General features: G+C 44.8%; 1 protein-coding gene across 1 annotated transcript; it reads left to right on the top strand.

Moving 5' to 3' along the window:
• Nucleotides 1–3,266: 3,266 nt before the first annotated feature.
• Nucleotides 3,267–26,089, top strand: LOC114830645. Its single transcript, XM_029118095.2, has 5 exons — nucleotides 3,267–3,331; nucleotides 3,630–3,822; nucleotides 3,952–4,371; nucleotides 22,727–25,603; nucleotides 25,709–26,089. The coding sequence occupies exons 1-5, from the start codon at nucleotides 3,267–3,269 to the stop codon at nucleotides 25,994–25,996; spliced, it is 3,843 nt and encodes a 1,280-aa protein (XP_028973928.2). The 3' UTR covers nucleotides 25,997–26,089.
• The last annotated feature ends 1,848 nt before the right edge of the window (nucleotides 26,090–27,937 follow it).

Below are 27,937 nucleotides of genomic sequence, written 5' to 3' on the forward strand. Positions count from 1 at the left end.
AGTCACAGAGGCCACCAACAGGCCTATGGTATCTCAAAAGGAGTAACAGTCTTCCATGGCTGAGCTGGGAGACACTGTACACAGTGCAACAATAGCCAGGGTGTTTCACAAAATTAACCTTAATAAAATATAAATAATAAAACCCACATCGAATCTCAGACTCTGAGACCAAGTGGGAGACAATTCTATGGCCTGTTAAAATGGAGCCTTTTGTAAGCCCTATATTGACACAAGCCTAAATCCTCACATAATTCATAGAACACCATCGCTACCATGAAGCATGGTGGTGGTGTCATCATTTTACTGGATGATACAGAGAAGGATGAACCAAGCAAAATACAGTGAGGTTCTTGAAGAAAACCTACCCAAAACGCACTGGACCTAAAAACTGGGGTGAGGATGAATGTTTTAGCAACGGTGGAGTGGGTTCAGTTGAATAAAACAGAATGCCCCTTTAATCTTAACTATACATTTTTCATTTCTGTCACACAAATGAGATCTGTGGTTCCAACTATGCTCATATATGTTGATGAAAGAAATAAAGCTAAGTTTGGGACACCATTGTAAACCATAGTAAATATGTAGATAAAAGATACAAATTTCTAAATTTAATTTGTGATGTATATTTTTATCTTGGGATGTTATGCATCCTGGTAATTCTAGACAGATTTAACATGTTAATATGGCTTCCCAGAACCCGCTGATGTGAGCTATGTGCTTTTAGGCCATTTAAAGGTGCGTTTAAAGGTTATCAAGTGGTGATACGTGAATGACGTCATCCTCAGCTGTATGAAAGCATTTTTTAAATGAAAAACATGCAGTTGATAGTAGATAGGGTTGGGTTCTTATCATCCAAGTTGGAGGCAGTTTTTTTCTCTCAAGTCGAACAAAGAGCATTTCTGATAACAAACATACCAAGAGCAAATGAGGATAACCGTCACTTGATATCGGAAGGTAACTAAAAGCTATTTTAGATACTGTATATTACTTAAGGCAATGTTTATACACCTATGAACAGCCCCTCGTTACCAGTTTTTTGCAGGTACACACTGGGGTTTTACCCTGTAGCAACCCAAGCTTGATGAGCTGCATCTTGAGCTCAGGTCCGGCCCAACATCATAGGAATGCAATAACCCAAATGTTCTTTTTTAACTACTGGACCTTTCACAGTACCATCTTGCCATTTTAAGAACTTTTACACAAAACTTGAGGAGAACCGTGTGACGCTGTTATGAATTTGGGGATCTGTTGCATGTTGTTAGGTGAATCCGTTAGGTTCTAATCCCCAAGCTGACAAAATGAGAAAAAAACACCTTTCCTAAGCAATATAGTTACAGTTTTTGCCGATTGCTTGCATACTTGTTGCAGAATTTGGCTCATTGTGTCAAAACACGCAAGCCTAATAGGACACAACACGTCTCACTTCTATGTCAAAATGATACTCTGCAGTCAAAACCTAACAATCCATTTTCAAAATGTCCTTTTGGAATGACACACACATGCACCCTTTGAATCACTCTTTCAAAGCCGCTACAACATGTACTTCATAGAAAACACAACATGTACTTCATAGAAAACACAAAATGTACTGTATAGAAAACACAACATGTACTTCATAGAAAACACTGCTGTCTTCAGTACTTTGTATACCTTTACCATTATCTCATACACCTATCTGTGAAAGATTGCTCCAGTACATCTACTTAGATTTCATTGAACACAAAAACAGAAAGGCTTCAAAAAATATATACAGCTTATTTGTCTGCCATTGCAGGATTTTACAACAACAAAAACACATACAGAAAAGTAGAATTAGAGTCCAGTAATAAATACAAAATGCTATTGTAAAGTCAGAGAAAGAAAAATAATTACAGCAGAATTACAGTGCAATGTGAAACATAAAAGAGTATTGTAAGGGACTGTAAGGGATAGGGTGGATGGTTCATGGATCTGGCTGTCAGGTCCTGGCCGGGGTGCCTCTAGGCAACTCTATGTGCATTGCTGTTTAATCATCCCCAATTAGAGGCAGCTGCTCCCTATAGCCTCTGATTGGGGAACCTAAGTTGCCCTTTCTGTCCCTTAGTTGACTGTCATTGTTTGGAGTTAGTTGTCTGGATTTCGTCTGCTCGGTTTGCATTTGTACTCGCTGTTTGTTTGTCAGGGAAAATGTCGTCCCTGGCTAGGCAACGGGGAAAATGTCATCCCTAGCTGGATTTCAGTTACTGTGAAAGTGTCTTTGTGTGGGTTTTGCCAGTTTAAGATATGTTTTTGCATTTTGAATAGAAGTGTTTTCCCAATGAGTGCAAGAGATTTAATTATTTAACAAAGTGTCTAAGGCATTGTTACAAAAGTTAAGGTTTTGATGCTTTTGTCTAAGCATTCACTTTCCGTGTGTAAGCAATTGGCAAAAACACTAATGACTCTCCAGTTTGTTGCTATAAATAAAGATTTATTTTAGCATACTTACCTGGGGAAGGTAAAGGTGAAAAAAGGTATGCCTGACCTGTCTCGATTCTGCAAATCAAGGCAGTTAATGTTTCATAGCAATGTCAAGGAACACTGTGTTGTCCAGGAACAATATATTGTTTGTTGTAGGTTTGTGGCTGGTTAGAGTCTCTTTTATAATATGAACTGGCTGGACTAGATGTAATGGATACGTGTTTGTTTTTATTATCACATGTCAGAAATGTTGCTGCCTTTGGAGCCACAACATACAAATCACCTTTTGGTGGTTGAGTGTTTTAGACTGCTGGACCCCAATCTGCCAAGAGTGATAAGGAAACCATAAAGTCAATATTTCCTCATATACCATTCATCGGCATCACCCCCGCTCATGTTCTATTGGTTTAATGTTTCTGTCATTGTCCACCACACAAAGGCACAATCGCAGTCATACTAGCAACCCATGGGAGTTGCTTCATCTTCAGTTGACCTGTATTTCTAGATTTCAAGTAACAATTTGGAACATTAATGTGGTGCCTACTGCTGTATTCATTGCTATGTTAATCATGTAAAGAAATAGTTAACAGCTTTTTGGAGTTAAAGATATAGTAAATCCTGCTAAATACACAGTATTTACATGGTCAAGGTCATATCTTGGACAACTTTGTGTCAAACAGAATTCTATACATTCCCTGAAGTTAAGTGCATGACTCTGATTGGGCTATGTGTCTTGTCTACTGCATCACACTCACTCATCTGATAGGTACGCTGAATAGGCCTTCTAACATTTTGAAACCTGCATCTAAGAGGTTAGACTCCATATCATGGAGGGACAGATCGCCAGGTTGGTAACAGCTTTCGGCGAGATGATGTCTCACCTGGCAGCACGGTCAGGTGGGGAGAGTCCTGTTGAGCCTGCCGGCGTCTCCCCCAGTTGACCGTGTGGGGTCTAATCATGCCTAGGAGAGGGATCTCCGGAAAGCTTTGCCAGAGAAGTATGACGACAATCTGGAGGGTTGTCGCGGTTTCTTTCTCCAATGCAAATTGTATAACTATGAGAAGGTAACCACGATAACTTGGGTGCACCCTCGAATGGGCAATAGCGCTTTGGGACAGCGGGTCTGGGGAACTTTGGGTGTTTCCCAGATTCATGGCTCAATTCAAAGCCGTTTATGACCATCCTGCAGAGGGTCAGGACGGGGGCGAGCAACCTTTGCGCCTGAGGCAGGGCCACAGCACAGCCTCAGAGTATGCCCTGTTATTTCGGATGGTGGCAGCGTCCAGCAGGTGGAACAGCGTCCAGCAGGAGGAACAGCGTCCAGCAGGTGGATTGACTTCCGCAAGGGATTGCGGACGGAGGTCCAAATCGAGCTACCGTGGGTAAGCAGTTCCATGTCGCTGGAAGCCTTCATTGCCCAGGCGATTGCCATCAATGGGCAGCTCCGGGGCCGTGACTGCCTGGCGCGCCGTTCCCATCTCCCACACTCTCGGATGGAGCCAGAGCCGTAGCCCAAGGAGCTGGGGATCACCAGAGTCTCTGTGGATGAGAGAGAATCCCGGAGTCGTCAGGGTCTGTACCTGTTCTACGGGGAGAAGGGGCATTACCGGAAGGGGCAGTTCAGGCGCAGGAAGGGGGTGATTGGATTTGCCACATTTTACCAACGATCCGTCAAAGGCTTCAGCACCTTCACAGCGCAGCTCACATCGTTGTTGAAAGGCCGACCTCAACGCCTCCACTGGAACCCAGATGTGGAGAAGGCCTTCCTTGTCCTGAGGGGCAGGAACCTCACAGCTCCTCTCCTGAAACACCCAGACCCCCTCAAGCCCTTCTCAGTGGAGGCAGACGCATCCGAGGTCTGGGTGGAAGAGGTCCTCTCCCAGGAGCACAGGGATCCACCATTCAAAGAAACTGTCTGCTGCAGAGAGGAAGTACGGTGTGGGCGACCGTGAGCTGGAGACACTGACTAGAGGGCGCTTGATAGCCGTTCACTGTCCTGACCAACTAGCAGAACCTCATACGTCAGGGCAGCAGGTACCTCAACCCCCGCCAGGCTCGATGGACGCTTTTCTTCGAGCGCTTCCAGTTCACCCTGATGAAAAATATCAGGGCGGACGCACTCTCCAACCTGCATGTCATGGGTCTTTCCATCTCTCAACGGATGCTTTCTTAAGGATGTGATGTCAGGGCTACAAAACAAATCTCATGACAGATGCATTCCTAGGTAATAACCCAGCTGATACATTCCTAGTAGAAAACATCGTTTTTTTGACCAACCCACTCTTGAGTAGTGAACAAGTTTAGACTGGTACAAATGGGTTAAACTAAATAATATTTACAGTTACATTATCACATTAAATATTTTTAGAGAGTGTAACTGTTATACAAGACCTATTGCTCATTTCATTTTGGTGAGAAATAAACTTGAACCCATTTCTCTCTTTTGCGCACACACACACACACACACACATCAAAAGTGCTCAAAACACTTCACTAATGTTTTACTAGCAAGCACACAAACTAATTATGGTCTTTATTCCTTCCTGACTGTGGCATGTAGCTAGGATTATTTTTTTCTTCCCTTTGAAACAACAAGGGAGAAAGAGGTCATTGTCAGGTATCCGACATTATTGATAGCAACCCTGAAAGAGGAAATACACTGAAAAAAACAAGAGATGTAACAACAGATCTATCAGGTTATGATTATTGTAACTGAGGTGATGTTTTATTGACCCATGTCAATAGTAGAAACTCTTTTGGACACCATTACAGTTGTTCAGAAATGTTATATATGGCTTTTCTGATACAGTAACCAGATTGGGGAAAAAGTTATATTTAGATTTAGTGTTTTTCTGCTAAGTTAATGCTGACCTTTAAAGAACAATAATATGTTTGTCATTCCTATTTCCTTTACCCTTCTTTCCCCTCCTTTTTACAGTCACAGATGATGCTCAAGAATGGCAGCAGCCAAACGGGTCCTGCAGGTCCATTGATTGGTCCATGTTTGTCATCTCACAAACTACCTCCTCTTGCCAGAAAATCTGGTTCATGTTCAGTTTTCTGAAAGCAAGAATTTCTTTGCACATCTCTTTTGAGTCGGCTACAGATGCATGCTACAGCTGAGAAAACAACTTGGATATAAGACTTATTTTCAGGTAAGACACAGCTGCTTTGATGGTGATGATTTAACATTTTAAAGCACTTTCTATTTTTCCAAGACAAAGTAGGCCTACCTATGCAATAAAAATGTGACACATCTGCACAATTTGGTATTAACAGGATGTCTTCAGTCAATTCACTGTGAGGTTATTTAGAAAAGTGTTTGAGTCAATTTAAAGGAGACTTTCTCCAAATTATAAAAGTGCACGTTGGTGTCAATGTACAAAAGCAATTCATGCTTTGGTTTTATTACCACTTGCACTGTTAACACATCCCATCCAAATCCATCCCAAGTTTGAACATGATGTATTAAGTATTAGAATATGTGTACCATTATTGAGGGATTTTTGGAATACATCCCATTCAAAATATGGCACCAATATTTTCATAATGTTCAAATTGTGACTACCTGTTGAGTTGTGGAGCTTCACAATGAATTTCAGATACCTTTGGATAAATTGTACATGATGTGTAAAAAATGCTAATTGGTTCTTTGGTTTAAGTTGTATTAGTGCCACTTATGCTGTGCCATCTATGCTAAAATGTTATGATTTGGAGAAAATGCCAGGGAAACTAGACCAAAGCGTAGCTTGATTTAGTCAGATTTATGGACTTTTTATGGACTACTTACAGAGTATGCAAACTAACACATATGTTTGTAATATACTGTCAGTTAACCGTCCATTTAACAGTGTGGGCAAATGATTCCATGTTAAATTAAAACTTAGTGTAATAAGTACACATATATACAGTGCTACTGGAAAGTTTCTGAACCCTACATAGATGGTCATTATTTTGTATGAAATATTAAAGGAGCACTGCATAGAATCCTGCCTCTAAAGAAAAACATGACTTGTCTCAATCAATCAAATTTATTTTATAAAGCCCTTTTTAAATCAGCAGTTGTCACAAAGTGCTTTTACAAAACATCCAGCCTGAATCCTCAGAGAGCAAATTGCCAGCTATTGCCAAGTACTTGATCTGCAACACAACCAGGAGGACTTTTTTACAGGGACAGCTACGAGTCTTTTGTGCTTGGTAGTCCTGAGGTGTGGTCCAAGGGCTCATGTCCTCAAGTTTAAATGGATCAGGTCACAAGGAAGATTTTGAGAATGCATTCCTTAGTTTAACAAAGGATTTACAAAGGAGAAGGAGAACTGACCCTACTCCCACAGCACAATAATATAGCTGTGTTAAACTTTGGGGCTGAGACAGGAGTGTCAATCCACTCACTTTGGCAAGCATCAAACAGAAGGACACCAACCAACCGCAACCATCCTGATCTCCTCCTCATCTTCCCTTACTAAACGAGACCGGTATAGTACTAGCTAGTTTAGCGCGGTTTAGGTTGGGAATGACAGTACTGTGTGTGTCTAAGGTGAGTATAAGGAGATTACAAGTCAATGCAAACAGATAGACGGACAGGCGAGAAAGTTTACATTTGGAATACATCAGTCACTCTGATTCATTTTGTAGAAAAACCTAAACCACTAACTGCAGATGTCTACTGGTCATTTTCGCTTTATGCTAGTGGTACAGCAAAAGTCTTACATATTGCCGCTTTAAAATACAAAAAATTTGTTTCCAAACCCCAATTTGCAATAAAGAGATTCCAAATAAAGGACACAAACAAAAACATATGATATATTTTCAATGTGTTTTTAACAAAGCTGGTTTATTTATCAAAAACACAGTTCATGTGGCCAAAAATATGTAAACCCTTCATTCAGTAGCTTGTGGCAAATCGATTAGCAGCAATACTTTGGAGTAAATGTCTACTACGGACATAAATCAGTCTCTGACATATTATTATTATTTTTTTAACCAATCCTCCTTAAAGTACTCAGACAAGTGTGTATAGTTTAAAGGGTGTCTGGCATGTACTGCCCACATCAGGTCCTGCCACAGCATCTCGACTGGATTAAGGACAGGACATTGATTTGAACAATCCAAAACACAAATCTTCTTTCTCCTAACCCATGATTTGGTAGATTAACCTGAATGCTTTGAGTCATTGTCTTATTGGAAGACCCATTTTTGGGCCAGCTTTAGCTTGCAGACTTTTGACCTGACGTTCAACTATTTCCTGGTATACCTCAGAATTCATGGTTCCCTTAATGATATGCAGTAATAATATGCAGTCGGTTTAGGTCCAGAGGAAGAGACGCAGCCACAGACCTTGAAATTCCCACTACTGTGCTTGACTGTTGGGATAGAGACCTTTTGGTGCTAAGCAGTATACTAATCTGTCCAGAGAATGAACGGAATTAGAGAATTAAACAGCAATCAAATTGTAATTCCAGTTCATTTTCCCCTTCTTCCTGTTCCTTTGTCCCCCACCCCAAACAAACTATTGTACCTAATACTGTTTGAGAGGTGGATTCAACTTTCACAGTAATTGGTGATTTGCTTAAGAATGGCAGCAGCCAAACAGGTCCAGCAAGTCCATTGACTGGTCCGCTTACAAGTAAAATTTTTTGCCCTTTCACAAACCAAAATAATATGGTTCATGTTCAGTTATCGTAGAGCAAGAATTTCAAAACATCTTGGATATATGACTATTTCTTTTCAGGTAAGACACATCTGCTGTAGATTTGATGGTGAAGATATCACATTTTAAAGATGTTTTTCCTTCATATTTGAAGACAAAGTAGGCCAACCTACCCAATTCAAATCTGCCCCATTTCATTTTAACATGATGTTTACAGTCAACTCATTCTGACGTTATTTTAGAAAATTGTTTGAGTGGATTTAAAATATATTTTCTCCAAATTACAAAGTGTTGAGATGCATGTTGAGATGTTGAGCTTCACAATGAATTTCAGATACCAAATGAATGATTTGTACACAATTTGCAACAAAAGCTAGTTGACTATTATTATTGTTATTGCATGTACATTAACCTGAGATGCAGCAACAAAGGTCTGCAAATCTCCAGATGTTATGTTTGGGTTGGCATTTACCTGATTTAATATTTTATTGTGGCTCTTGGGGATAATTTGGAAGAGCCTCGGCTTCTAGGCCTAGTTGCTGTCATGTTTAATGCTTTCCATTTGTAAATGATTTGCCTCAAAGTGGACTGATGGAACACAAATCTTTTTGAGATGGTTGTATAGCCTTCCCCTGATATGCTCTCGCTACACTCTTCCTGATGTCCACTTAGATCTCCTTTCAAAACATCATGGTGTGTTTTGCATTCTCCTGTACGGGTAATCCCAAAATGTTTTTTGCCTCGATTTATTGGAATTCTGCCCAAACTCTTTCTTAAAGAACCCTCCCTTGATTGAGTCACTTGGTAACCATTTATTTACCCATCTGATTTTACCTGGGGTTCATTTATTTTTGCACCTGTACTAAACCATTTTTAATTTAGTTTTTGAACTAAAAGCAGTATGTCCTTGAAACCAACATATGGAATTCCTAATTATATATATATATTTTTTTTTTGTGATTAAACAAAGATTTCATGATGAAAAATAAAACAGTGGGTTCCCATATTTATTCACACCTGAGTAGTGTTTAATGTTCACAGACAATGTTCACCAGTCCTGGGGCCTATTAACATTGTGTTGAATATTAATAAATTAATAAATTGTAATAAATCCTACATTTGTGAATGTGGGATTTATCAAATGGTTGGTTTTATGCACACACATAGTAATTTGACGTGGTCCAATTACTGTACATGAAATATCATAGCCTATTAAGAAACGCTGCTTAAAAGGTAGTATAGAAAAAATAAGGAATACAATATGAAACAATACATCACTATTTTTCTAAATTTGCCACTGTGCTCATGCATGGCCATGGCTGTGGGTAAATGTGTGAACATTTTTAAGCATTAGTTGAAATTAATAAATCCCAAAGTATGGTTACGATTCAGTGCTTCCTTTCACAATGAAAAAAATCCCAATTTTGTAAGAATGTCTATGACTAGAACCAAAAGATAAGGTAAAGGGAAACATATATTTTACAGGTTTGCAGCTATTCATGTTTTCTAGAGTGATATGAAATGTGTACTGTTTTATGTAAAATCATTGCTTAAGAAAATATATTAACCAAAGGTCTAATTAAGCCTAAAGCCTAAGTCCATAGGACTGTGGAATCTGAGCATTAACAATTACAACGTGAATGTACGTTTCATTGGATGTGAATGTGCCCAGATAATGAGAACAACAGAAACATCTCTGTTTAGATTATCTCTCTGTAGGTTGTGCTTTACTAACCCCAGGAATGTTCACATTGACCATTTGGCATGGGGGTTACTGTCTTGGAAACCTGATCTTTGCTAGGTAGACACACCCTTGAATGTATAGGCTAGCTGGCAACTAACATTACAGTGAGAAGACAATAGAACATTCACCGAATGACATCTACTGTTGTCATTCAACACTACTGTTGTTTGCTCCTTGGGGTTTAAGCCTGGGTGTCTCTGTAAAAGCACTTTGTGACAACTGCTGTTGTAAAAAGGGCTTTATAAATACATTTAATTGATTGTTTGATCTGTGCTGCAATTTTCCAATAAACTTGAGTGAACTTCTCCCTCGATTTGATATGGGTTCTACATTATTTGACCACTATACGTAGCCGCCGATTTCTAACAGGAACAACATTAGGTGAATGTAACAACAATGTTTCTGCCAGAAACAAATACGTACATTATACATTGATAACATACTGGAGCAATCTGGAAATTTAGGTTTAACAGTGGAAAGGACACACTCAGCTTAGCCAAGGTTTTGGGTTTGATACCCACAGGGCAATAGGAATATATACACTCATGCCTGTAAGTCGTTCTTGATAACAGTTGTAGCTAAATTACTTCACTAGAATTTTAACCAAGTGTGAAAGTAGATTACATTTCTTACCGGTACAGTTTGGCTAGTTTAGAAATACATCTCCGAATTTAATTTCAGATATTTGATCTGAATCCTATTGTTTGGCATTTGCTGCATGTTGTAGCTAGCTGAGATTCACATATACAACTCTACCATGTTAATACAAGTTAAACCGATGCATTACACACCCATGCATGTATTACATTGACTCTATCATGACTTCATACAATAACTCCTTTATCCTTTTCAAATGTAAAGCGCACTGAATTGCATTTTGTAAGAGTTGTGCAATGTAAATACAGTTTAATGTGATTGAATCATGAAACAAGAATGTTGCCTAGTTGGCCTTGTCTGTGTCCTGCTGCCTGTGATTCACAGACAAAGGACAGTTGGTGATTAAATGTGTCATTTAATCACCAACTGGGGGGACGGGGGGGGGGACGTGATCCACCAATAAAACTTCAAGATGGGTCAGGAGAACAGTCTCCCTTGTTCCAGAAAAAGACAATACCTCAGAACCATGACAGCAGTTGTTAGCTGTTATACACTTCTTAATATTGTTATTTTTTGGGCATCTATCTATAATGACAAAAAGTCATTTGTGCCAATGTATCGAAAATATACATTTCAATTCAACCCTGTGTGCTTTGTGACTTTCATGGGCACACATTAAAATGATTACTTCTTTGGTGACACCTGGGGGAACAACAGCATTAGGCAGGTGGTCATAATGTATTGACTCATCAGTTTATGTGACAGTGTAAAACACAATTCCAGGCCGGAGAGTTTTGGGGATGGGGTTCCCAATAATCTTTGGCCGATGACCCCATTTCGATATCTAAAAACTCTCCCGACCCCAAGCATGTCAAGAAAAATGATGTAATTGTTATTTTTTTATTGGAGGTTATAAGAGTCAGTTGTAAAAGATTCTCCCCCGACCCCATTTTCACATCAGGTGTCCCCACACGGGATCGCGACCCCTACTTTGGGAACCTCTGGATTAGGGCAATTGCTGCTCTGTAGATACCTCCAACTCCTCCCAAAGGAAGGGCAATAAATCTTGAACATGCAAAGTCGACCAAACCAATCTGCGTGTGGCCTTGACCAAACCATTGTTATTAATGTAATTATAATTAATTAGCTGCCTAATTGTGCATGTTTTGATGTTACAGGGGACCTAATTGGAAATGACGAAGATGGGGCCTCTAATTTTTCTCCTCCTGCAATTAGGTAAACATTTTTTGTCTTAACAAGTGACCTCAACCTGTCTCATCCTGTGTTACAATATCACCATCAATCCTGTATTGGAATCCTGTTTGAACAATCTGAAACAGCTACATCTCTTATTTCTAAAACAATAACTCATTTGCATGCAGGGATGTTGTGGACTGGAACATATACTTGTCTTACATTTTGTTTTTTCGAACAGGACTAATTGGGACAATCACATCGCAAACAACAATGGGTAATGGAACTTCACATGCATTAATACACCATCTACAGATTAATTGTTACCTCACTGCTACCCAGACCACAGTCAACACCCACTTTTTTTGTTAGAATATAAGGGAATATAAAAGAATACAATAGAGATCATATTTTTCCCACAAGCTTGAGCTTTAGCGTCACCGGACAATGGCCCTCATTTATCATTCTTGCGTAGAAACGGGTGTATATGTTGGCGTAAAATTTTGCTTACACTCCTCTCTCACCGCCTGATTTATGAAGCTGTGCGTACCTTTAAAATCCAGGTGTACGCAATACCTGCCCTTGATAGATGCCACGGCTGAAAACGATCGTCATTAGAATAACACGCCCCTATATATTCAAGTCTCCACTTCCCCCACGCCCTCATTTTACACCATGGACACTCGGAAGACGGCAAAAAAGAGAAACTTCTCTGACGTGGAGATTGAGAAGATCACCAGGGAGGTAGAAAGAAATAAAATTGTTTCATTTGGCAGTTTAAAAAGCGGAATAAAAGATGATGATGTGATGTGGAGTACCATTCATTCACATTGATAATTGCATGACAATTTGTAATATTCGTCTTATTATTTAATGATATTTACTATTAATGATGTTTATAGTTATTTAGAAGAAGAATGTCGTTATTATTATTATTTCTATTATTATTATTATTATTATTTAAAAGAAGAAGAATGTCATTTTTATTATTTTGTCAGTCTGAATTATATTTTGGTCATTAAAAGCATTTTATTACTGAACCCAGTCCGTGCGCAACTGCCGGGCCTAACCCTGAAACGTCATGTAAAGTGCACAGGCTCGCATCTGAAGGAATACATATAAATGAAATGCTTTGTTAAAGTCACACAAATTAAGCATATATTTTTTTACAGTCCCATAATATATCATATATTTTAGTTTGTCAGTGCGTTAGGATTTTTTTTCTGCGCATTTCCGCACTAACTCAAAACGTGCGTACACCACCTCCTGAGCTGGCGTAGGATTTGAGAGTGCCGTACGCCAACGTCCATATTGATAAATCTCAAAGTCATCTGTCACGTCCTGGCTGTGCCCCTAGCCATCTCTGCGCTGGGCTCGGGGCATAGCCAGGACAGGACAGGAGGTGGCCTTTAGCCACCTCTACTCCTTTTTTTGGTTTCCCCAATTGGAGGCAGGTGTTAGTCATTGCCTCCAATTGGGGACCCTATTTAAGTTTAGTTTGTAGGCCCCAAGGCGTGGTTCATTTTGGTTTTGTTTATCCTGTGTAAGGAATACCCACGTCACTGGTTGCTGCTTTTTGTTTTGTTGGAGTCCTGCATTCTTTATTTTGTATTAAATGGATTACCTTACCTACCTCTACTCTGCGCCTGTGTCCTCTTCATCCCACAACCGTGACAGAATGAACCACCACCAAGAGACACAGCAGAAATGGACGGTAGGGGAACTCCTCGGTTGGCCGGACAGCGACACCGAGGAGGAGGAGAACCCCTACTGTCCTCTGCGGCACACCGGGCCTCCACAGCATCCACCCCGGAGGAGACGTCGACGGAGGCGACGTAAGCAAACCTCCGTGTGTCCGCCCCAAGAATTTCTTGGCGGGGTGCTGTGGGGGCAGGCGGAATGGAAGGACGCGGCCGTGCCACCCGTGCTCACGTGTGGGGTAGTCCAGGTGCCCCAGCCCTGCCCGGTGCCAGCTCCTAGGCGTCGGGCAACAACGCCGGGGGGGCCTATGAGGGCTTTCCCTGATGTTGGGAGATGTGAGGACTGGTGGGGCTATCGGGACCCGCCGTACCGGTTCTCGCAGCCAGCGCCCCCTGCTGCCCGGGAGCCGCAGCCAGCGCCCCCCGCTGCTTGGGAGCTGCAGCCAGCGTCCCCCGCTGCCTGGGAGCCGCAGCCAGCACCGCCAGCGCCCCCTGCTGCCCGGGAGCCGCAGCCAGCGCCCCCCGCTGCCTGGGAGCCGCAGCCAGCGCCGCCAGTGCCCCCTGCTGCCCGGGAGCCGCAGCCAGCGCTCCCCGCTCCCTGGGAGCCGCAGCCAGCGCCGCCAGCAACCCCTGCTGCTTGGGAGCCGCAGCCAGCGCCCCCCGCTGCTTGGGAGCTGCAGCCAGCGTCCCCCGCTGCCTGGGAGCCGCAGCCAGCGCCGCCAGCGCCCCCTGCTGCCCGGGAGCCGCAGCCAGCGCCCCCCGCTGCCTGGGAGCCGCAGCCAGCGCCGCCAGTGCCCCCTGCTGCCCGGGAGCCGCAGCCAGCGTCCCCCGCTGCCTGGGAGCCGCAGCCAGCGTCCCCCGCTGCTTGGGAGCCGCAGCCAGCGCCCCCCGCTGCTTGGGAGCCGCAGCCAGCGTTCCCCGCTGCCTGGGAGACGCAGTCAGCGCTGCCAGCGCCCCCCGCTGCCCAGTGGCCGCAGCCGCCAGCTCCTCCCGCTGCCCAGTGGCCGCAGCCGCCAGCTCCTCCCGCTGCCCAGTGGCCTCAGCCGCCAGCTCCTCCCGCTGCCCAGTGGCCTCAGCCGCCAGCTCCTCCCGCTGCCCAGTGGCCGCAGCCGCCAGCTCCTCCCGCTGCCCAGTGGCCGCAGCCGCCAGCTCCTCCCGCTGCCCAGTGGCCGCAGCCGCCAGCTCCTCCCGCTGCCCAGTGGCCTCCGCCGCCAGCTCCTCCCGCTGCCCAGTGGCCTCCGCCGCCAGCTCCTCCCGCTGCCCAGTGGCCTCAGCCGCCAGCTCCTCCCGCTGCCCAGTGGCCGCAGCCGCCAGCTCCTCCCGCTGCCCAGTGGCCTCCGCCGCCAGCTCCTCCCGCTGCCCAGTGGCCTCCGCCGCCAGCTCCTCCCGCTGCCCAGTGGCCTCCGCCGCCAGCTCCACCCGCTGCCCAGTGGCCTCAGCCGCCAGCTCCACCCGCTGCCCAGTGGCCTCAGCCGCCAGCTCCTCCCGCTGCCCAGTGGCCTCAGCCGCCAGCTCCTCCCGCTGCCCAGTGGCCTCAGCCGCCAGCTCCACCCGCTGCCCAGTGGCCTCAGTCGCCAGCTCCACCCGCTGCCCAGTGGCCTCAGCCGCCAGCTCCTCCCGCTGCCCTGTTTTTGCCGCCGCCAGGACCCGCCGTGGACTGGCCGCCGCCCGGGCCCGCGGATGACTGGCCGCCGCCGCCCGGGCCCGCGGATGACTGGCCGCCGCCGCCCGGGCCCGCGGATGACTGGCCGCCGCCGCCCGGGTCCGCGGATGACTGGCCGCCGCCGCCCGGGCCCGCGGATGACTGGCCGCCGCCGCCGCCCGGGCCCGCGGATGACTGGCCGCCGCCGCCCGAGCCAGCGGATGACTGGTCGCCGCCGCCCGGGGCCGTGGAGGACTGGCCGCCGCCGCCCGAGCCAGCGGTTGACTGGCCGCCCGAGGCCACGGATGACTGGCCGCCGCCGCACGAGGCCGCGGATGACTGGCCGCCGCCCGAGCCCGCGGTGGACTGGCCGCCTTGTCCCGCAGCGCCTTCACCTGCCCAGGAGCCCCCGCATCGTCCTACGGCGCCCTCGCCTGTCCCGGCCTCAGCGGCGCCCTCGCCTGTCCCGGCCTCAGCGGCGCCCTCGCCTGTCCCGGCTCTCCCTGAACCTCCGCCGGCTCTCCCTGACCCTCCGCCGGCTTCCCTGTCTCCGGCTCCTTCGCCGGCTCTCCCACAGGGTTCTGACCCTCCGCCGGCTCCTGCTCCTCCACCGGCTCCTATTCCCCCCGCCGGCTCCCCCGTCTCCTGCTCCTCCGCCGGCTCCTGCTCCCCCGCCGGCCGTCAACCCTCCGCCGGCTCCCCCGGCTCCTGCTCCTCCGCCGGCTGCCGACCTGCTGCCGGCTCCTATTCCTCCGCCGGCTCCCCTGTCTCCTATGCCTCCGCCGGCTCCCCCGGCTCCTACTCCTCCGCCGGCTCTTCCGCCGGCTCCGGACCCTCCGCCGGCTCCCCCGGCTCCTGCTCCTCCGCCGGCTGCCGACCTGCCGCCGGCTCCTATTCCTCCGCCGGCTCCCACGTCTCCTATTCCTCTGCCGGCTCCTATTCCTCCGCCGGCTCCCCCGGCTCCTACTCCTCCGCCGGCTCTCCCGCCGGCTCCGGACCCTCCGCCGGCTTCCCCGGCTCCTGCTCCTCCACCGGCTCCTATTCCCCCGCCGGCTCCCCCGTCTCCTATTCCTCTGCCTGCTCCTATTCCTCCGCCAGCTCCCCCGGCTCCTACTCCTCCGCCGGCTCTTCCGCCGACTCTTCCGCCGGCTCCGGACCCACCGCCGGCCCTTCCGCCGGCTCCGGACCCTCCACCGGCTCCCCCGGCTCCTGCTCCTCCACCGGCTCCTGCTCCTCCGCCGGCTCCTACTCCTCCGCCGGCTCTTCCGCCGGCTCCTGACCCTCCACCGGTTTCCCCGTCTCCTATTCCTCCGCCGGCTCCCCCGGCTCCTACTCCTCCGCCGGCTCTTCCGCCGGCTCCGGACCCTCCGCCGGCTCCCCCGGCTCCTGCTCCTCCACCGGCTCCTATTCCCCCGCCGGCTCCCCCGTCTCCTGCTCCTCCGCCGGCTCCTACTCCTCCGCCGGCTCTTCCGCCGGCTCCTGACCCTCCGCCGGTTTCCCCATCTCCTGCTCCTCCGCCGGCTCTTCCGCCGGCTCTGGACCCTCCGCCGCCTCCCCCGGCTCCTGCTCCTCCGCCGGCTCCTATTCCCCCGCCGGCTCCCCCGTCTCCTACTCCTCCGCCGGCTCTCCCGCCGGCTCCGGACCCTCCGCCGCCTCCGCCGGCTCCTACTCCTCCGCCGGCTCTTCCGCCGGCTCCTGACCCTCCGCCGGTTTCCCCATCTCCTGCTCCTCCGCCGGCTCTCCCGGCTCCTGCTCCTCCGCCGGCTGTCGACCCTCCGCCGGTTCCCCCGGCTCCTGCTTCTCCGCCGGCTGTCGACCCGCCGCCGGCTCTCCTGCCGGTTCCTGTCCCTCCGCCGGCTCTCCCGTCTCCTGACCCTCTGCCTCCCTGGCCTGTCCCTGCGGCTCCGCCTCCCCGGCCTGTGCCGGCGGCTCCGGGCGCTGAGCCTCCGCCGGTCCGGGTGTGGTCGTCCCGGTCTTGCGGTCGGGAGCCCGCGCCTTTGGGGGGGGGTACTGTCACGTCCTGGCTGTGCCCCTAGCCATCTCTGCGCTGGGCTCGGGGCATAGCCAGGACAGGACAGGAGGTGGCCTTTAGCCACCTCTACTCCTTTTTTTGGTTTCCCCAATTGGAGGCAGGTGTTAGTCATTGCCTCCAATTGGGGACCCTATTTAAGTTTAGTTTGTAGGCCCCAAGGCGTGGTTCATTTTGGTTTTGTTTATCCTGTGTAAGGAATACCCACGTCACTGGTTGCTGCTTTTTGTTTTGTTGGAGTCCTGCATTCTTTATTTTGTATTAAATGGATTACCTTACCTACCTCTACTCTGCGCCTGTGTCCTCTTCATCCCACAACCGTGACATCATCGTGGTTTTGGGTGTACGCCAGGTGTACGCTAGAAATTTGGTGTAAGCACTTGTGATAAATGAGGGCCATTATGAGAAAGGGTAAAAATAGCTACCTTACAATTTTTAAAAAAAAACAGCAGTTAATGTGTGGTAACTGCAGTCGACAGGTATTTTGGATGCAGGGTAACACTTTATTTTGAGAGTCCCAAAATTGTGCCTGTAGATGCTCTACAGATTGTCTACTGACATCTGTAACATTTTAACTATCTACCAACCCAAACCCTTGCTTATATCTAAACCCTAACCTCTATTCTATACTTAACTTGACACTTACCCTAAACCTTATTTTAAACCTAAAATGAACCTTAGTTTGTTGAACCAACACTTTCTTGAAATGTTGTTGATAACATTGCTATGTATAGAACATTTACAGATGGAAATTGGGACTCTCAAAATAAAGTGCATCGGACGCAGTCATTGTTGCAGTTATTGCAAGTTATTGCAGTAAAAATTATAATTAGACACTGTATTTGCAGCAAGTGGCAGTTATACTGCACTCTAAACACATTTTATTTAATGCCAAACTATTCATTTGTATCTGTCATTTCAAAACCATGCAATTGTTCTCGTTTCAAATGTATTTCATGTAGTCTATACTTCTGCGGTTTAGTTACGTCACGGGCCAGTGACTGTCTTTGTCTACTGGCCCGACGTTAGATCTTACTGGCCCCGGGCCAGCGGGTCATAGTTAGTGTCGAACTCTGCCTGTCCACCGCCAAATGCAAGCGTTGGAACTAGACCTTGGAGCAGTGGAAGGTCATCTGGTCCGATTTGTCCCATTTTCTTTTAGACCATGTTGACAGCTGTGTATGTGTATGCCGTTTACCTGGGGAAGTGATGGAACAAGGATGCACTGTGGGAAGACAACAAGTCAGTGGAGGGAGGTTGATGCTCTGGGCAGTGTTCTGATGGGAAACGCTGAGTCCAGGCATTCATGTGGATGTCAAATTGACACGTGCCATCTATCTAAACATCCTTGCAGACCATGTGCACGCTTTCATGACAATTGTATTCTCTGATGGCTGTAGCCTCGTTCAGCAGGATAATGCACTCTGCCACACTACACACATTGTTCAGTGATGGTTTGAGGACCATGGTGAGGAGTTCAAGGTATTTCCCCTGGCCTCCAAAATTCCCTAGATCTCAATCCGATTGAGCATCTGTGGGATGTGCTGGACAAACAAGTCAGATCCACGGCGACCCCAACTCGCAACTTACAGGACTTGAAGGATTTGCTGTTAATGTATTGGTGCCAGATACCACAGGACATCTTCAGGGGTCTTGTAGAATCCATGCCATCGCAGGTCTGTGCTGTTTTGTCTGCACTTGGAGGACCAACATCGTATATATCATATTATTGCAGGTGGTCATCATGTTGTGGCTCATCAGTGTATTTGGGCGCTTTACAATTGACATTTTCATCAGTTAGCAGATGCTCTTATCCGCAGTCACTTACAGGAGGTCATTATTCGTTTTTTGTTTATTTAATTCACCAACACGAAGCCAAAGTGGCCATTGTCGGCATCATGATTTGGCCAAGGATTTTGTTTCTGTGCCGTCTCCTTCAGAAGATGACACCAACTATGGCGATCAACTGACAAATCAAAAAACGTGGCCCAGTATGAATAAATTCTTCATGAATTCACTCCATTTTTTGGGCTAGATGGCATCATAAGTAGGATACAGGTTATAGTATATTGATAATTTTTTTGTCATTGCATCAACTTTTAGTGAAAACCAACGACGCAAGCACTCAACATTTCCGCTATCTTATTTGACAATATAGAATGCATGAGACAATGTGCTTTAGCAGGAAAATGTCAAAATTATAATATTTTAACATACGTTTGCTACGAGTCAGTTTGTGTGAAACTGCACCTATATTTATACTTTCGACAAGTGGATGGAAACATTATAGTGTAATCTTGAGAGGCCACACTTCCAAATCTCATCACACCATCATTGTTGGTAAGGAATACATTTTGAATAGTGTGGTGGTTTCCATGGCAAAGATTTCTATTGGATATTAAATAAATAAAAAAAAACAAGCTGCCAAGCCAAAAGGAGTCTCAGATTATTTTTTTTATATCTGGTAGGCACATTTTGGAGCTCAGCCCAAGCAAGGCATTTGATTAGGTTGCTGGGTTGTAAAATATCACTAATTTACCCTGGTGTTCCTTCCTGTTTAAAATTAAGATTTCTGCATTGAATGTTTTCAACATGTTTTATAGTATATTACTACAACCCAAAGAGTAACGTATGATTTAAAATGTTTTGTAGGTAACTTAATGTCAAACATAACACCACAAGGAGATACCAACTCAACATCCAATGTGACTCCACAAGGAGATACCAACTCAACATCAAATGTAACACCACAAGGAGATACCAACACAACATCAAACGTGACATCACAAGGAGATACCAACACAACATCAAACGTAACACCACAAGGAGATACCAACTCAACATCAAATGTGACACCACAAGGAGATACCAACACAACATCAAACGTGACACCACAAGGAGATACCAACACATCATCCAATGTGACACCACAAGGAGATACCAACACAACATCAAACGTAACACCACAAATAGATACCAACTCAACATCCAATGTGAGTCCACAAGGAGATACCAACTCAACATCCAATGTGACACCACAAGGAGATACCAACTCAACATCCAATGTGACACCAGAAGAAGTTGACATCACAACAGCACTGAATAACAACACAACACCAAACATCATAAATGCCACTTCTGAGTCAGCAATATCAACAATTACCACAACTTCATCTCCAATCACTACACCAACACAACCCGTTACTGGAACGTCAGCTCCAACCAGTGAATTAGCAATTCCAACCAGCTCTAATTTCTCTCTTCCACTGAACACAAGCTCTTTTACAGCAACAGGTAAGCCTCAAATATTATTTGATTGTTGATCCATACAGACAAACTGTTTCTAATTACAGTCCGATCCCAAATTATTGACATCCTTCATAATAATGAGGGGAAAAACAATACACCAAAACGTTTATTTTCATGGATGGTACATTTCACCACATTACTGTTTTTAACATTTGTTTTAGGGCTAATGTCCAGGTGAGAAAACATTTATTAAATTATGCTAGTAGCAATGATGTGGAATATTCAAATCAACTTTGTTTAGCCTTATCAGCCTGTAAGCTCAGCAGTGTTGGAGAACATCATTTAGGGGTGTACTCACTTTTGTTGCCAGCGGTTTACACATTAATGGCTGTGTGTTGTGTTATTTTGAGGGGACAGCAAATGTAAACTGTTGTACAAGCTGTACACTCACTACTTTACATTGTAGCAAAGTGTCATTTCTTCAGAGTTGTCACATGAAAAGATATAATCAAATATTTACAAAAATATGAGGGTTGTACTCACTTTTGTGAGATACTGTATTTGTCACCCATAAGGCAGACATTTAATGGGATATTTTATAATTACATAGTCATGTATATCGTCAGTGTCAGTCACCAGCATATAACATTATCAATCATTAATCATTATGCAACATCATTAATCATTATACAGCAATGATTCTACAGCAATTATATAGTGACCACTCCTGTTATCTCAAGTAATCATATACCATAAAGAGAAACAATATTTGCATTTGGTTCTTTAATCAAGAATCCCTTAAATCAATTATTTTGTATTGCAAGTGCCTCCATATTTTCAGGCCAGGCTTATTTAACAGCCTATATGTACAGACTTCAATACTAGATAGATCACTTGCAGTGAACAATGAAGACAAAAAAAAATTAAAAAGATCTGTGGCCTTGTCCAATGAAAAACATATTTTCTCAAAAAAGAAAACGTTAGGCACATTGTAATTTGACATCTCTTTGCAAAAATGCATATAATCCAATAATGTTTCGTGACGTGATTCAGAGGTGAATAATTGCTAAATCTGTTTTGAAATGATTTAGACTAATCACTTTTAGAAACAGCACATGTATTTAGATGTTCATTTGCGATCAACTTTGGAGAACTTTAGTTCAATGCTGGTGCTGCCATCTTTTACACCGTTTTGTTGTCTCTTGCTACTACAGAAAATAAACGCTACTTAAAACAATGTTGGTTTGCTCTGAGAGAAATTGAGCAAAGTGTTATTCAATAGAAAAATTAACTAGTAAGGGATTGCTTGCATTAAATGACCTAACGCGTTACGTTACTCGTTACCGTTAAGAAGTACAGTAGTCTGACTAGTGTTACTTCGTAACTCATTACCCCCAACTCTGATGCTGAGTGAACAGCCAGATTTGACTGTTATTTTTGCCTGAACTGGCAGTGATTACTGTGTCCAACTTATTAAAAGGGGGGGTGGGGGGGGTGTATGGATATAGGTGGATTTAGTGAACCAACTAAAGCTACATTATAGCTAGTACACCAATGGCTAAAATGCCTAGCACATATAGTCTGGTAACAGCACATATTAATGTTATGTAGCTTCTTTGCTTGACCAAACTAAGCAGTAGAGAATCAACATTCAAAAGGAAAAGATAGATATTGGCATGTGCATTTGATCTTGTTGGCACCAGGGCCGGTTCTATGCTTAAGTGACAAAAGCGTTTTTTTAGGGACCTCAAGAGCCACCAGGGAGCCTCCAATATGTGGGAGAAGGGGCCCCAAGTCATATTTTGCTTGGGGCTCCCACAAGGCTAGAGATGGCACTGGATGTCACATGAAAGATACGTTTATCTAAACTTTTTGTTGATGAAAGCCTTTGGACATTTTGATGATATGTGGATGTGTCATCTTTACTGTTCATTTATGTGTGGCCATGATGGTGCTTACATTTTTTTTTTCTTTTACAAACACTTTTGCCAACAGTATATTGTAGCACCCTCATTGTCACTGGTTTTCACAGTGAGACTGGTTGCTGGGGAAAGGTTTTATTAAAGTGCCGAAACTGTTGTTAGTTTGTTGCATCAATGTAGCTGCAGAGCTAGAAAACCGCATAGTCATAATGCCATATGACACACAGTATTTCAAAAATAATTTTAACATAAATAATAATGATTCCCCTTTTAGCTTCCAGCACTTTCTTTCGCTAATGCAGAACTCTTCATTCTCCTCAGAAAGTTGATACATTTGACCTGAAAATGTTTATTTAAGTCTGACTAAAACGTACTTAACTATCCACTGTATATTTACAGGATTCACTGTATCAACACAGACAGAAGATATAACCCTAACAACACTGCCAGAAACTTCACCTCTAACCACTATGTCAATCCCACCAACACTGCCTATTAACACAACTTCAGGTTTGAATACTGTCTCAACAACACCACCAACACTACCTGTCAATGAAAGTTCAGCTACAACCACTTTGTCAACAGCACCAACTTCACCATTGAATACAACTTCAGCTTCAAACAATGTCTCAGCAACATCACCAACACCTGCTGTCATCTCAGCGTCAACACCAACACCTTCTGTCAGTGCAAGTTCAGCTCCAACCACTTTGTCAACACAACCAACTTCACCTTTGAATACAACTTCAACTTCAAACAATGTCTCAGCAACATCACCAACACCTGCTGTCATCTCAGCGTCAACACCAACACCTTCTGTCAGTGCAAGTTCAGCTCCAACCACTTTGTCAACACAAACAACTTCACCTTTGAATACAACTTCAGCTTCAAAAAATGTCTCAGCAACATCTCCAACACCTGCTGTCATCTCAGCGTCAACACCAACCCCAATGTTAACACCACCAACACCATCTGTCAGTGCAAGTCCAGCTCCAACCACTTTGTCAACACCACCAACTTCACCTTTGAATACAACTTCAGCTTCAAACAATGTCTCAGAAACATCACCTACACCTGCTGTCATCTCAGCGTCAACACCAACACCTTCTGTCAGTGCAAGATCAACTCCAACCACTTTGTCAACACAACCAACTTCACCTTTGAATACAACTTCAACTTCAAACAATGTCTCAGCAACATCACCAACACCTGCTGTCATCTCAGCGTCAACACCAACACCTTCTGTCAGTGCAAGTTCAGCTCCAACCACTTTGTCAACACAACCTACTTCACCTTTCAATACAACTTCAGCTTCAAACAATGTCTCAGCAACATCTCCAACACCTGCTGTCATCTCAGCGTCAACACCAACCCCAATGTTCACACCACCAACACCATCTGTCAGTGCAAGTCCAGCTCCAACCACTTTGTCAACACAACCTACTTCACCTTTCAATACAACTTCAGCTTCAAACAATGTCTCAGCAACATCACCAACACCTGCTGTCATCTCAGCGTCAACACCAACACCTTCTGTCAGTGCAAGTTCAACTCCAACCACTTTGTCAACACAACCAACTTCACCTTTGAATACAACTTCCACTTCAAACAATGTCTCAGCAACATCACCAACACCTGCTGTCATCTCAGCGTCAACACCAACACCTTCTGTCAGTGCAAGTTCAGCTCCAACCACTTTGTCAACACAACCTACTTCCCCTTTCAATACAACTTCAGCTTCAAACAATGTCTCAGCAACATCTCCAACACCTGCTGTCATCTCAGCGTCAACACCAACCCCAATGTTAACACCACCAACACCATCTGTCAGTGCAAGTCCAGCTCCAACCACTTTGTCAACACCACCAACTTCACCTTTGAATACAACTTCAGCTTCAAACAATGTCTCAGAAACATCACCTACACCTGCTGTCATCTCAGCGTCAACACCAACACCTTCTGTCAGTGCAAGATCAACTCCAACCACTTTGTCAACACAACCAACTTCACCTTTGAATACAACTTCAACTTCAAACAATGTCTCAGCAACATCACCAACACCTGCTGTCATCTCAGCGTCAACACCAACACCTTCTGTCAGTGCAAGTTCAGCTCCAACCACTTTGTCAACACAACCTACTTCACCTTTCAATACAACTTCAGCTTCAAACAATGTCTCAGCAACATCTCCAACACCTGCTGTCATCTCAGCGTCAACACCAACCCCAATGTTCACACCACCAACACCATCTGTCAGTGCAAGTCCAGCTCCAACCACTTTGTCAACACAACCTACTTCACCTTTCAATACAACTTCAGCTTCAAACAATGTCTCAGCAACATCACCAACACCTGCTGTCATCTCAGCGTCAACACCAACACCTTCTGTCAGTGCAAGTTCAACTCCAACCACTTTGTCAACACAACCAACTTCACCTTTGAATACAACTTCCACTTCAAACAATGTCTCAGCAACATCACCAACACCTGCTGTCATCTCAGCGTCAACACCAACACCTTCTGTCAGTGCAAGTTCAGCTCCAACCACTTTGTCAACACAACCTACTTCCCCTTTCAATACAACTTCAGCTTCAAACAATGTCTCAGCAACATCTCAAACACCTGCTGTCATCTCAGCGTCAACACCAACCCCAATGTTCACACCACCAACACCTTCTGTCAGTGCAAGTTCAGCTCCAACCACTTTGTCAACACAACCTACTTCACCTTTCAATACAACTTCAGCTTCAAACAATGTCTCAGCAACATCACCAACACCTACTGTCATCTCAGCGTCAACACCAACACCTTCTGTCAGTGCAAGTTCAGCTCCAACCACTTTGTCAACACAACCTACTTCACCTTTCAATACAACTTCAGCTTCAAACAATGTCTCAGCAACATCACCAACACCTACTGTCATCTCAGCGTCAACACCAACACCTTCTGTCAGTGCAAGTTCAGCTCCAACCACTTTGTCAACACAACCGACTTCACCTTTCAATACAACTTCAGCTTCAAACAATGTCTCAGCAACATCACCAACACCTGCTGTCATCTCAGCGTCAACACCAACACTTTCTGTCAGTGCAAGTTCAGCTCCAACCACTTTGTCAACACCACCAACTTCACCTTTGAATACAACTTCAGCTTCAAACAATGTCTCAGCAACATCACCAACACCTACTGTCATCTCAGCGTCAACACCAACACCTTCTGTCAGTGCAAGTTCAGCTCCAACCACTTTGTCAACACAACCTTCTTCACCTTTCAATACAACATCAGCTTCAAACAATGTCTCAGCAACATCACCAACACCTACTGTCATCTCAGTGTCAACACCAACCCCAATGTTCACCCCACCAACACCATCTGTCAGTGCAAGTCCAGCTCCAACCACTTTGTCAACACCACCAACTTCACCTTTGAATACAACTTCAGCTTCAAACAATGTCTCAGCAATATCACCAACACCTGCTGTCATCTCAGCGTCAACACCAACCCCAATGTTCACACCACCAACACCATCTGTCAGTGTAAGTTCAGCTCCAACCACTTTGTCAACACCACCAACTTCACCTTTGAATACAACTTCAGCTTCAAACAATGTCTCAGCAACATCACCAACACCTGCTGTCATCTCCGCGTCAACACCAACACCTTCTGTCAGTGCAAGTTCAGCTCCAACCACTTTGTCAACACAACCAACTTCACCTTTCAATACAACTTCAGCTTCAAACAATGTCTCAGCAACATCACCAACACCTGCTGTCATCTCAGCGTCAACACCAACCCCAATGTTCACACCACCAATACCATCTGCCAGTGAAAGTTCAGCTCCAACTTTGTTGTCAACTCAGCCAACATTGGCTATTAACACAACTTCAGCTTCAAGCATTATCGCAATGACCCCCATTTCGTTGACAGTTACGACGGGTTCTCCAACCACTACTACAACACCTGCACCTCCAAGAAAACCAGAAATTCAGTTGGTGTTCAAATTGCAACAAGAATTTACAGAGAACCTGAACAATCAATCTTCACCTCAATTCCAAGAACTAGCAACCAATGTGACTACAGTGGTAAATATAATTTCCTATTTATTTTGAGTTTTTTCAATATATCTCACAGTCTATTGGGTTACTTTCATCAAAGTCTATTCAATACATTTTGTAAATATAATCTTAATTAAATGAAAATACAACGCACTTTAACCCACAAAATTAAAGAATAGTTCATGCAAAATAAATGTTTAAGTAAATTTACCCTTAACTTTAGTTGTGTTCAAAGGTCCATCTTGATAATACACATTATTAACCAAGTAGTGTGAACCCAGAATGCAGATTGTAAGAAATACTATATATCACTGGTATGACAAATAATTATGTTTAAGGCAGCTCAAGGGCTTGTTAAAATCAGAGCATTTAACAGTAAACAGTGGGGAGAGCGAATTGTTGTGGTTTATGCCGATTTATTCTGTAGGGCAATGTCAGGGACGGAAAAACGTGAATGATCTTATAATCAGGACCGGTCATATGTAACCTTTTTGATCATTTATTTCGCACTCTAATATTATTTTAGCCTAAATGTTTTGCCTTTACAATGGATATCATTGTTTAGGGGTTATTTTGAAGCATTTTAAACTAAGTCAAATGAGCCGGTTCACTGAAAAGACACAGAATGACCATCCCTATTATAAAAGTAGGATAACACGATTCATGAATGCAAATTCAGCTCCAACAAATTTGTCCCCAACTTCACCAATATAATGTACAACAATAAATCTATCCACAGTGGCAACTAGTGCCCTGTCACTACAACTCTGGCACCTGCTCCACCAGAGGTTCTGTTGATGTTCAAATTGGAGCCAACCTTCATATCAGGCTTGGATGATGTACCTAAACCACATAATTCACCTGAAAGTTAAGATACTCTGGTTCCAGTGGAAAACCTTTTTGAATATTTCCCAGAGTCTAGGTGGTTTTCTAGGTGATATTAAAACACGTACCTTCAGTGACTTCAGAATGTATTCAGATTCCTTCACTTTCTCCACATTTTGTTGTAGTATAGACTTTATTCATTCATACATTTTGCCATGAATCTAGACAAAATACCGTATTTTTTAAATGTGTGCCAATTTATTAAATGTTTTTATCTTAAACAACTCACGTGCATGAGTATTTCAGACCCTTTGCCATGACACTCCAAATTGAGCACAAATGCATCCTGTTTTCTTGGATTATCTTTGAAATGTCTGTAGAACTTCATTTGAGTCTATCTTTGGCTATTCAATTGATTGGACATGACTTAGAAAGGCACACACCTGTGTATATAAGGTTCCACCATTCACAGTGCATGTCAGAGCAAATCCCACCAAGTTCAAGGAACACCATATAGACTTCTAAAATGGGCTCCATCATTTTGAAATGGAAAAAGTTTGGAACCACCAAGACTCTCCCTAGTGCTGGCCATCTGGTCTAACTAAGTTCCTGGTCAAGAAAGGCCTTGGTCAGGGAGGTTACCTAGGACCTAATGGCCACTCTAACAGATCTCTGCAGAGATGGGAGAACCTGCCAGAATCACAATGGCCTCTGCAGCACACCATCAATGAGGCCTTTATAGAGGTGACATTATGGGATGCTGTTTTTAGATAGATGACTAAAAATAGATAGGTCTGAGGCACTGTAAATACACAAATTGGTTTCGCTCACCAGTTAAAATTGTTTGCTCAATTAATTCTCCTCTGAATACAAAGTATCTCCTAATGCAT

Source organism: Esox lucius, chromosome 25, assembly GCF_011004845.1.
Source record: "Esox lucius isolate fEsoLuc1 chromosome 25, fEsoLuc1.pri, whole genome shotgun sequence".
In the NCBI taxonomy this organism is placed as follows: Eukaryota; Metazoa; Chordata; class Actinopteri; order Esociformes; family Esocidae; genus Esox; species Esox lucius.

What these genes read in the sequence shown, in the direction of transcription:
- LOC114830645 (XM_029118095.2), top strand. Translation starts at nt 3,267, where the DNA reads ATGGAGGGACAGATCGCCAGGTTGGTAACAGCTTTCGGCGAGATGATG. An exon ending in TCCAAATCGAGCTACCGTGG is followed by an intron (nt 3,823 to 3,951) that starts GTAAGCAGTTCC and finishes CCAGAGCCGTAG; the next exon opens with CCCAAGGAGCTGGGGATCAC. An exon ending in ACTTCACCTTTGAATACAAC is followed by an intron (nt 25,604 to 25,708) that starts TTCAGCTTCAAA and finishes TGTCAGTGTAAG; the next exon opens with TTCAGCTCCAACCACTTTGT.